This window comes from Monodon monoceros, unplaced genomic scaffold, assembly GCF_005190385.1.
Source record: "Monodon monoceros isolate NGI ecotype Baffin Bay Population unplaced genomic scaffold, NGI_Narwhal_1 Super_Scaffold_1, whole genome shotgun sequence".
Lineage (NCBI taxonomy): Eukaryota > Metazoa > Chordata > Mammalia > Artiodactyla > Monodontidae > Monodon > Monodon monoceros.
Genome location: NW_021703765.1, coordinates 11842004 through 11854216, shown reverse-complemented (window position 1 = coordinate 11854216; position 12213 = coordinate 11842004). Strand labels below are relative to the sequence as shown.

Genomic DNA, 12213 nt, shown 5'->3' with positions numbered 1-12213 from the left:
GAACTAGAACAAAAAATTTCGCAATTTGTATGGAAACACAAAAGACCCCGAATAGCCAAAGCAATCTTGAGAACGAAAAAAGGAGCTGGAGGAATCAGGCTCCCTGACTTCAGACTATACTACAAAGCTACAGTAATCAAGACAGTATGGTACTGGCACAAAAACAGAAAGATAGATCAATGGAACAGGATAGAAAGCCCAGAGATAAACCCACGCACATATGGACACCTTATCTTTGATAAAGGTGGCAGGAATGTACAGTGGAGAAAGGACAGCCTCTTCAATAAATGGTGCTGGGAAAACTGGACAGGTACATGTAAAAGTATGAGATTAGATTACTCCCTAACACCATACACAAAAGTAACCTCAAAATGGATTAAAGACCTAAATGTAAGGCCAGAAACTATCAAACTCTTAGAGGAAAACATAGGCAGAACACTCTATGACATAAATCACAGCAAGATCCTTTCTGACCCACCTCCTAGAGTAATGGAAATAAAAACAAAAATAAACAAATGGGACCTAATGAAACTTCAAAGCTTTTGCACAGCAAAGGAAACCATAAACAGGACCAAAAGACAACCCTCAGAATGGGAGAAAATACTTGCAAATGAAGCAACTGAAAAAGGATTAATCTCCAAAATTTACAAGCAGCTCATGCAGCTCAATAACAAAATAACAACCCAATCCAGAAATGGGCAGTAGACCTAAATAGACATTTCTCCAAAGAAGATATACAGAATGCCAACAAACACATGAAAGAATGCTCAACATCATTAATCATTAGAGAAATGCAAGTCAAAACTACAATGAGATATCATCTCACACCAGTCAGAATGGCCATCATCAAAAAATCTAGAAACAATAAATGCTGGAGAGGGTGTGGAGAAAAGGGAACCCTCTTGCACTGTTGTTGGGAATGTAAATTGATACAGCCGCTGTTGAAGAACAGTATGGAGGTTCTTTAAAAAACTACAAATAGAACTACCATATGACCCAGCAATCCCACTACTGGGCATATACCCTGAGAAAACCATAATTCAAAAAGTGTCATGTACCAAAATGTTCATTGCAGCTCTATTTACAATAGCCAGGAGATGGAAACAACCTAAGTGTCCATCATCGGATGAATGGATAAAGAAGATGTGGCACATATATACAATGGAATATTACTCAGCCATAAAAAGAAATGAAATTGAGCTATTTGTAATGAGGTGGGTAGACCTAGAGTCTGTCATACAGAGTGAAGTAAGTCAGAAAGAGAAAGACAAATACCGTATGCTAACACATATATATGGAATTTAAGGGAAAAAAATGTCATGAAGAACCTAGGGGTAAGACAGGAATAAAGACACAGACCTACTAGAGAATGGACTTGAGGATATGGGGAGGGGAAAGGGTAAACTGGGACGAAGTGAGAGAGTGGCATGGACATATATACACTACCAATTGTCAAATAGATAGCTAGTGGGAAGCAGCCGCATAGCACAGGGAGATCAGCTCGGTGCTTTGTGACCACCTGGAGGGGTGGGATAGGGAAGGTAGGAGGGAGGGAGACGCAAGAGGGAAGAGATATGGGAACATATGTGTATGTATAACTGATTCATTTTGTTATAAAGCAGAAACTAACACACCATTGTAAAGCAATTATACTCCAATAAAGATGTAAAAAAAAATAATAATCACGGTCTGTTAATCTCCTTTGTTGCCAGGAAAAACAAAACTATCAAAAAAAACTTGACTGTGAATGGAAGGATGGAAAAGCAGGGCAGTAGCTACAGAGTATAGAAGTAAGGAAGTTGTGGGGCTTTGTGTTTATTTGTTTGTGTTAATATGGGAGAGACTGAGTATATTTATGAGATAAGAAGACTCCAAAGAAGTAAAAGAGATAAAGTTACAGGAGATGACTAATGGAACCATGTCCTAGAGAAGAAAGAAGTCTACTTTCCTTGAAACAGAAGGGGTAGAGATATGGTAGGCCCAGTGAAGGGGACCACGGGCCACCCCTCCATTATTGGGAGTAAAGAGGAAAGATACTCCCTTTGCCACTATCTGTCAGAGACCAGGAGAACTAATCCCTATATGATCTTTATCCCATTCATGTTTAGTTAATGATGTGTCAGGGCTGTGGTTCCTTTAAGCTTTTCCAGAGTAGGAACTCTCTGACCCAGTGTAAACCTGAGATGGCAAGGATACTCGTCAGAATTGTTCTGTGATGCTCTAGACTGGAGGGTCTCCATTTATCTCTGACTCCTAATTAGCCTTCTCAATTCCCCTCTAGAAGCGGAACTGCACAGACTTTTGGGTCAGGGATAGTTACTTGGATTTGAACTTCAACTTGGCTCTTTGAACCTGTGCACAGGCACTAGACCCACTGTTTCATAATGCAGAGGCTTGAGAGTTGCGTCCTCACGTGTCTGCCGTGGGCAAGGTATTGCAAAGGATGCATGCTACCAGATGGTATTACTGTGATTAAAAACAACAACCTAGAACATTAAAAAGTAGAACTTTTACAATATTTTTTAATAAGCAGTGTAGCAACCATTGATAGCTTTTGAAAAACAATGAGGCTTGCTTATTATTTCATACCAAAGTACTTTAAAAAAGAGGTTAATTACTTACATATTTTTTTTAAAGTCTGGTGCTCCAAATGTGGTGAACTTTTCTGTGATCCTAAGTGGCTAATTAGTAGTACAAAATTTAGCAAGTATTCTTCAAAATAAATAGTCGATTGCCTTTAGGTAAAGGTACATCTTACCTATGAATGAGAAATCAACTGCTTTTGAAAGAGTGTAGACTGATTATTTTGAGATCATCTATATGGATATTTTCCATTATATGATTTTATTGCTAAAAAGATATTAACAATTTCATATTTGGGCACTTAAAAACTTGGAAACATAATTTTCTAAACTTCATTAAAATCTTAGAAAGAGAAAAGATTTGGTGGGCTTCAAACTGTCAAAAATATTTAAAATATGATGGTTTAAAAATTTTGGTTTGCAAGAACAAATGATTTTCAAGAGGATAAAGAGATTTTTACCAGTTAGATTTTAACCAGAAATCTTTGCATAATTAGTATGTGGATGAAAATCAAATGTCAGTGTTTAGTAAGTACAACTAATGATGGCTTTATTCCATTTTTAAATCAACCCATTTCCTGAGAAGCCTTTTCTTATGATAGCTATCAATCCAAGTTTAGAAATAAACTGAACTTAAACCAGGTCTTCAAATTACTGTATTTCAAAGCTTTAAACTAAGATTAAAACAGGCAAACATATATTCAATTACATTGATCTCATTAAATTTTAAAATAATTTTGGTAAGCACAAAAATGTACTTTTAATAAAAGTGTTTTTATCTTAAAATTTTTTGTTTACGTGTTTTACAGCGTGCATAATATATTAGTATTTAGCATAAAGCACATGTAAATTCGATAGTGGAGACGCATGCTTAAAAATTGTTTTGATGGGACGTACTACCAAAACAGTTTGGAAACCACTGGCTTTAGGAAGCTTTAACCTCTGGTTTTGCTTTTAGTTAATTTTCAAAGTGGAGTTCCGATTCTGAAGCTGCTCTTGCATACACGCGTACTAACCCAGGAAAACAAACCAATGCCCCAATTGGCTAAGTCTTCCCCAAACACCCTCAGGGGACCGGTTACTTGCCTCCCCCGCCAAGCCGTCTGCTCTCAGGCCGCGGCAGGAGGGTGCGCGCGAGCCTCAGCCTCCGCCCGGAAGTCCAGCCTGGGAGTGAGGAGTCAGAGATTGCACAGGGCAGCGCCATCTGCCGGTGCTCTGAGTCACCGCCGGAAGCCGGCCCGAAAGCAAAGCGGACGTGAAGCATACACCAAGCTGGAATAGCAGCGGCCGCAGCAACAGCGGGAATCTCCCAGGTACCAGGGCTGGGAGGGCTCCCGAGCCCTCAGGTTCCCACGGCGGCCGCGTCTAGCCTAGAGTTCCTGCGGAGAGAGGAAGTGAGGAAGGGGGCGAGGAGGCGAGGAAGGGAGGCCAGAGGCAGACGCAGGGGTTGGGAAAGGAGGAGGAGAGGACTAGGGGAACGACGGCAGGAGGTATCCGGGCAGGAGAGCTGCGGGGCTGGGGTCGCCCTGGCCCCTGCCATACCCTGGGCCCCCGGCCCGCTTGGTCTGGGGCTCGAAAGTGAGTCTCCAAGGACCGGGCTCCGAGACCCGAGCACTGGCGCGCGGTGGGCAGACCCGCCCTGGGTCAGAGGGTGGTCTCCGGAGTGGAAGGGCCAAGCTGCCGCCGCCGCTGCGCTGCGATTTGCTGGCAGTGCGGGCGTGGCCGGGAACCCGAGCCTGGGCGGCGGTTCTCGGAGATGGATGGGCGGGAGCTTTGGAGAGAGTGAGTGGGAGGACCGCAGGGTCAGCAGGAAGACTGTGGCGCCCACTGCCTTCTCGCCCGGAGTTTGCATGGAGCCTTGGGCAAGTTCGCAGAGGTGCTGGGTCAATGCCACCTACAGCACAAGTCCCTGTCCCCTCTGCGATCCAGCTTATTGCGCGTACCTCCCCTCCCCTCCTCTTGTTCTCCTCCACTTCCTCCAACTTCTCATTCTTCTTCTTCTCCCTCCCTCCCTCCCCCTCCCCTCCCTCCCTCCCCCTCCCCTCCCTCCCTCCCCTCCCGTCCCTCCCAGTCACCCAGCCTGATAGTTCCATCTTCTAGTCTTTAGTGCAGAAATTTCCTCTGTATTAGGCAGTCCCTGGTCTATGGCAGTGGTCTACCGGCAGGGTCTACAGCCTTTTTACCCACCAAATGGTGAGACGCAATATTTTTCTAAAACTTAGGTATAGCATTTGTTTGAAAACCGTTTCTGGCTTTCCAGACCATAGCTCAAGTCCAAACCTTTAAACCTGGCGTGAGGGGCCCCTCCTACCTCACGCATCAGTTCTCTCACAGGAGACACACCCACCCAGGGCCCTGGGCCCCCACACAAACCATGGCCTTCCTCTACATTCTTTGTACCTGCCTATCCCGCAGCCACAGCCCTAACATTCACCTCCCTCTTTCACCACCTTCAGGAGCTCCTGCCCAGTCCTGTTTCCCTTCTCCTGAACTCCTAAAGAGAATTCATTCTGCTTTACTGTGGGCTTCCTTAGCACTTTGTTGGTTTTCTTGGTATGGAGTGCACAGCCAGCTGGAAACCATGCATTCATGCATGTGTATCTCCCCAAGGGTGGGAGCTCCCAGTCAGGAATTATGGCATTTGTTTTTTTTTTTTTCTTCAAAATCATATAAGGACAATTGGACATAAGTGCTCTTTGAACAGATTCACTTTGGGATGTGAGTATGGGATGGGGGAGTGGAGCAGGGAGATGACAGGCGTTCAAGGCCCCCAGGAGAGAATGATGCCGAGTACCCTCCCCTCTATCACTGGTTCTGCACTTGCACATTCAACCAGAAGCAGATGGAAAGTATTTGAAAAAAATTCTAGAAAGTTCCAAAAAGGAAAACTTGAATTTGCACCCTCTGGCAACTATTTACCTAGCATTTACATTGTATTAGGGATTGTAAGTAATCTAGAGCTGATTTAAAGTATACAAGAGGATGTGTGTAGGTTATGAGCAAATACTATACCATTTTATATAAGGGACTTGAGCATCCTTGGATTTTGGTATCCACGGGGGTCCTGAAACCAATCCCCCATGGATACCGAGGGACAACTACTTGGAAGCAGAAGGCTTGCTTTTGTGGCTGAATCTCAGTTTTTTCTGAGACCTGAGGACAGTATTTAATTGTTCTGACCTTGTTTGTTCACCTGTAAAAGGAAAACGAGTTTAATGCCAATCCATTTTACTGGCTGGAAATAAAATCTTTTCACTGGTGTGAGCTGGGGCGCATCTGAGAGGTGCACTGGTGTGTGTGTGTGACGGTGTGTCAGTGCTGGGGGTGAGATGCTGATAGGAAGTACTCTGCGGCTGACCAGCACCTGGATGTTGAAAAGGAATGGAGGTGAGGAAATGAGATGAAGAAAGAGGCAATATGGAAGAAACCAGGAATAGACATTTACAATTAAGAACAGTTACAATGTAAAGAGGAAATTGATGTGATATTCCAGTTCATTCCTTTGCCTTTTCAGATTGGACAACTACACACACACACACACTCACGCTCATTAGCCCAAGCTTATGTCTGCTTCACCCTGGTTCCTGTAAAACAAAGAACGTTGCCCGCCATCCAGTTCTACAAGGATCAAGTCGTTAGCCATTGCAGTCACTGACCTACAGTGCACGCTGAAAGGAATTCGGAATGAAAAACAGGATGAGACACTCTGTGCTTTGGGAAAACAGCCTCCTTAGAGAGAGGTATCGCAGGAAAAAATTTTAATGAACCCAGATTCTTGCACTTCTCCTACGTAGGAAAGCACTAAAATCACTAACTGAGATATCTGGTCCTCGTGAGTAGCAGTAACCCTTTACTGATATGTATGTCTGACTGCGTGCATTCCCTAAAATCATGCTTCTCCCCCTACCTCCTCAGAGCTCTCTGAGAGGCTGTCTCCCAGCCTACAGTCCTCAGTAAGACCCCCGAATAAAACTTAGCTCACGACTTAATCTCACATTGTGCATTTTTTATTTCAGTCCACAGGTCAAAACTCTTATGCTCATGTAAGATCAAATCCAAATTTATTCCTGTCTTTCATCTCCAGTTTACCCGATTCTTTCCTTCTTTGAGTCTCTTTGGTGCCACCTTCTGGTAGGCGCCGTGCTATCAAGTTTGAATATCCCTCCTGGCTCCTAGGTTTTTATTTTCCGAAACATCCTCAAGTGTAAGGTGAGGAAATGTGGGTGAGAAGTGGCCTGGAGGCAGGCTGAGGCTTGCTCTGTGGTGGGACTTGCCCACTGCAGACACATCAGTCTTCTGACCCTTGCAGCCCTCGGGTTCAAGCCCTGCAGCTGACGGCTCTGGAGGGACTTATTGAAGTGAGGGCAGTGAGGAACTTAACACTGTGTCCTCTATTAAATGACCTATTAAGTATAGAGCACTGTTTTCAAACTGTGCCATTGTTGTATTTTCTTCGTTGACGTTTTTTTTTTGCGGTACGCGGGCCTCTCACTGCTGCGGCCTCTCCCGCTGAGGAGCACAGGCTCTGGATGCGCAGGCTCAGCGGCCATGGCTCACGGGCCCAGCCGTTCCGCGGCATGTGGGATCCTCCCGGACCAGGGCACGAACCCGTGTCCCGTGCATCGGCAGGCGGACTCACAACCACTGCACCACCAGGGAAGCCCCTGGTTGACGTTTTAATACATTCTTTTTCAAACTTTAAAGAATGTGCACTGGTTTGGGCTTTTATATTTAGAGTGTGAACTTCACACCGTTTCTTTTTTTTTTTTCCCACCACCCATTTTTTTTTTTCTTTTAAACCAGAGACATCTCCTCTTGAAAAAAATATCGTAGGATGAAGCTTCAAAGGAACCATTCAACAGTGAAGAGGCTCCGGTTAGAACAGTTGTGTTCCCCACCCACTTTCCCCTCCTGCCGTTGAGGCCCAGAAGACCCACCCCCTCCAAGTCTAAATGAAATATACTTTCAAGACTGCTGCAGGAGGCCCTTCTAGTCCACTGGGGAACTGAAAGAAGAAGGACCAGAGAATGGCCCATCTGTTTATAAAAATGAGCGCATGCATGATGACCCTTATCTCTAGGTAGAGTTTCCAGTACTTTTCTTGTTTGCTAATTTTCCAAATTGGAACATATTTTTCTTGTGTAGCTTTACAATTTTTGAGTTACAAATATACATACCAATTTAAAAAAAGATAGCATAATAGAAAAAATAGCTTATAGCATCATGGGATTATGGGTGATGATTTGTCCTTTTATTTTCCAAAATGTTTTCAACTGTAACAGCAGAGAGGTTCAGGGAAAACAAGATGAGCTGATGAACTTTAGTAATTTACTGACTAGCAGCCCAGGTTTCTAGAAGGTTTAATAGAAATAAATGCAGCATTTATAAGATTTTTCTAAAAGTATAAAAATTAATATGCTGCAAAAGCTTTTCACAACTTGCAGCAAGGTGCCTGCTGCGATTTTGCTCCCACCATCCCACGGAGACGATCTTCCTTGACAATTACATTTTAAAGGGATGGCTGCTAGGGACTTGAGAAGGATTGTCTTGGGCTGTAGAATAGGAAAGAGGCTTTTCAAAATGTTTACCTCTCAAAGGAGCAGAGGAAAAACTTATGATGACAAATTGCCTAAAGTAAGTGCTCTAAGGAAAGAGAGGTCAGGCACCAGAGGCAGGAAGAAGCTTGTCTAAAGTTTAGTCAAGCTGGGGGGGAAAGTGAAGCCTGGATCCAGAATTAGTGCCTGATTCAAAGTGTGCGTTTGATGACTGGAGATTTGGGCTTCATGTTCTACCTCCGTGCCCAGGGGCTCCCTTCACAGCTTCCAGCCCAGTCTCAACAGCTCCGGTGGAAAATGGTGTATTGTTTTCGAGTCCTTCTGATTTAAAGTAAATTTCATGTCTTCCCAGGAGCCCACATTTTAGGGCAGACCATCCCAGAAAAACCCTCCAAAATCTGTTGAAATCCATCCAGCTGTTTTCATGGGACATCGTGACAGAAATGTCATTTTTATTTATAGTATATTATAATTCATAGAACATTGCTTATAAATTATGCCAGAGACAGCAAACTGAAGAACTATCAGTAATAGGGGGATTTATCTTACAGTTCTGGAGGTCAGAAGTCCGTAAGATATTGGCAGAGCTACATTTTAAGTCTGGAGGCTCTAGGGCAGAGTCCGTTCCCTTGCCTTTTGCAGCTCCCAGAGGCTGCCTGCGTTCTGTGTCTCCACACCGTCCTGACCTTTGCGTCCATCCTCACTTCTCCTTCTCTGGCTCTGACCCTCCTGCCTTCCTCTTCTAAGAAGCCTGTGATTACACTGAACCCACCTGATGATCCAGGTGACTCCATCTCAAGATCCTTAGTTCAGTCACATCCGCCAAGTCCTTATTGCCATGTAAGATAACATCGTCACAGGTTTTGGAGATTCAACATGGATGTTTGGGGATGCATTCATTCTGCTGACCATACCCAGTGTCCACAGACTGGGGTGGAGGTGTGACTAGTGACTAGTGTGCAGTGGCTAGTGGAGGGCATGGCTAATGTGCTTCTGTGTTGTGCTTTGGGTACAGACCTTCACTGATGGATGATCTCTGTGAAGCAAATGGCACTTTTGCTATCAACTTATTAAAACTGCTAGGTGAAAAGGACAACCTGCGAAACGTGTTCTTCTCTCCCCTGAGCCTCTCCTCTGCCCTGACCATGGTCTTAATGGGGGCCAAAGGAAACACTGCGGCGCAGATGTCCCAGGTATGCGTGCCCACCACAAAGGAAGACCAAGGGCGGGCTTCCTCTGTGCTTTCATAGAGCTGGTCTGTTCATCCTTCACTCCAGCTGATGGAAGCCAGTGAGGCTGGGAGGTGGGAGGGGCACCGTGGTGATGGAGAGAAACCAGACAAGGGTAGAAAGGTGAATTGTGTAAGATGGAATCTCCTGCTAGTTTTCATGGGAGAAATCAAGTCACTACGTTATTTTCTGCATCTTTGATAAGAAAGGTGAACTAAAATTCTGTTCCACAAAAAGGCCAAGAATTTCCACTTTGTTCTATTTTAAACTTTTGCTAACATTGTATTTCAAATTGAAATGCAACTGTGTGAATGAACCTTTTTGTTAAATCGGTTGTTTCTAGTGTACAATTATGCATAAATGGAAGACGAATGCAACACAAATGAGGACTTACATCTTCTGGAGTTTTTTAGAGGGAATATATTATCTGATTGATCTGAAATGGGTTATATGTGCCCTTAGCTACCAATGAAGTAGTGGATATTACTTTAGGAAAGTAGACCTTCCCCTATTTATGTCTTAGTTTCTTTGACTGTCTGGTGAATGTATCCCAGAAAACTGTCATATACACGTCACGTTCCCACTAATAGTGGGGTGCGCAGACAACATCCAGAAGCGTGTCCACGGCCACAGTTGAATCCCTGGTGGCTCTTTCTTCCAGCTTCCTGGAGGAATGAGGCTTTGGACTGGGGTTGTTGGGAGATAAGGGAACAGCCTTGATTCTCACTCTGACCTGACATTTAAGTCACAGTCTGGTCTGGAGGACTTCTGTGGAATTGCTAATGAAACATTTCTGCTCATCTTGTCTTCTGTGGGTCATTCCCGCTACCTGTTTGTTCTGTTCTGTCTCCCTCCTGAGTTATTACGTGCTGTCTTCCTGGCATAGATAAATCTACTAGAGCAGGGCTTTCCACCTGGGGGCGATTTTTCCTCCCTGGAACAGTTGACAAAGTCTGGACAGAGTTGGTGGTCATAACCAAGAGGTGCTACTGACATCTAGTGAGCAGAGGCCAAAAATGCAGCTAAATATCCTAGGATGTGCAGGATAGCCTCCCAACAAAGTATGTGGCCCCAAAAGTCTATACTGCCAGGTTGAGGAACCCTGTGCTAGACGGTTAAACAAAACTCATTTTAAAATAGGATTCTTGGTGATTTTCAGTGTAGAAATTTGTTTGGAAATAGCTGTTTGGGGGAGAAATGGCATGTCAAAAGTTGACGTTCTCGTCTTCTATTACCAGGCACTTTGTTTGAACAAAGGTGGAGATATTCACCAAGGATTCCAGTCACTTCTCATGGAATTGAACAAATCTGGCCCTCAGTACTTGCTCAGAACTGCCAACAGACTCTTTGGGGAAAAGACATGTGATTTCCTGCCAGTAAGTAGTGCTCGCACACTGATGAAAAATAAATTGAAAATAATACAGAAACTACAGAAGAGCAGAAATAAAGTGTAGCTCTGCTGCCTTAAAAATGTGCTTTGGGCTTCGCTGGTGGCGCAGTGGTTGAGAGTCCGCCTGCCGATGCAGGGGACGCGGGTTCGTGCCCTGGTCCGGGAAGATCCCACATGCCGCGGAGCGGCTGGGCCCGTGAGCCATGGCCGCTGAGCCTGCGCGTCCGGAGCCTGTGCTCTGCAACAGGAGAGGCCACAACAGTGAGAGGCCCGTGTACCGCAAAAAAAAAAAAAAAAAAAAAAGTGTTTAGAATTATATTTTGTAAATGTAATTTTGAATTTTATGATTGCTTCTGAATTGTGTCCTTTGAAAAAGTATTGTCTCTGATATATCTTCCCAGATGTCAATTTCAATTTGTCCATCTTCCTGCACCCAGACCTGCCTCTCCCCCTTGATCCCCTTCTCAGTGACCACATCACTCTCGCCATCCCCTGGTCTCATCTCTGATTGTTGGGCTGTTTCTGTGGAGCTGGCCTCGCGAAGTCTCTTAAATTTGTCCCGTCTTCTGAATCACCACCGCCATTGCCTGGGTCCAGACTCTCACATCTTCTACACTATTACTTTAATTGTTTCCTAATGGATCTTTCCAAATTCGGCCTAGTCTTTTCACACTACTGACAGAATAATCTTTCTAAAATTAAAATCTGTTCATAAAAAATAAGGTTTTGAACCTGGGTAGTTCCTATTTACTGCAACATATAATTCCAAAGTTCCCTAGTCCAGTAAAAGCCTGCCATTGTTCAATAAGTGAAGTCCAAAAATTATGCCACATAATATGCAGAGTGATGCTATCTTAAGATTAATGAAATGATCAGGACAAGTCCGGCCATCTTATTGGCCAGCAGTTCCAAGGGTTATTTTGTTAGACTCAGATATAATCGTGTTCTAGCTGCTGTTGGGTGCTACCCTGTGGAGGTTGCCTGCTCTGGGCTTAAATATTATTGGAGATGATTCTGGATCCCTCAGCTAGTTAGGTTTTCTAGGATAAGCACTAGTGATTCCAGGAATCTCCTGGTTAATTGATATTCATTTTTGAATATCAGACTGACCTTTGAATACTGTAATTGGGGAATACTGGGGACACAGGGAACCATTCTCCACTTTTCTTGGTTGCTTGGGTCCTTCTTCTCTCTACATCTTCTTTCTTCTGTAGAAGCTAAAATGTTTGAGAACAGGAGATGGGCGGAGGATGGGAGCCCATTGCCAGGCACATTATATCAGAAAACAAGTTTTCATGAGGTGAGTTATCCTTGGGTTTTAATGTATTGCATATAACAACCTTCTTGATTTTATCCCAACTTATATTCCATGGCTCATCCCTTGTCACTGTTTTCCCTAATACCCTACACACACACACACACACACACACACACACACACACACACACACACACACA

The 12213-nt window shown here is 44.1% G+C and overlaps 1 protein-coding gene across 3 annotated transcripts in view; it reads left to right on the top strand.

The window, feature by feature from the left end:
* The first annotated feature begins 3372 nt into the window (after positions 1 to 3372).
* The window catches only part of LOC114901489 (serpin B8), a 23900-nt gene continuing 15059 nt past the window's right edge, over positions 3373 to 12213 (top strand). For 2 of the 3 annotated variants that reach the window (XM_029233269.1, XM_029233256.1), the window contains exons 1-3: positions 7408 to 7662; positions 9153 to 9330; positions 10605 to 10742. In XM_029233269.1, coding sequence (XP_029089102.1) covers positions 7610 to 7662; positions 9153 to 9330; positions 10605 to 10742 — 369 coding nt within the window. In that variant the 5' untranslated portion in view covers positions 7408 to 7609. Of the gene's footprint in view, positions 3896 to 7407; positions 7663 to 9152; positions 9331 to 10604; positions 10743 to 12213 lie in introns of those variants that run through there. The other variant, XM_029233263.1, reaches the window with a different exon arrangement.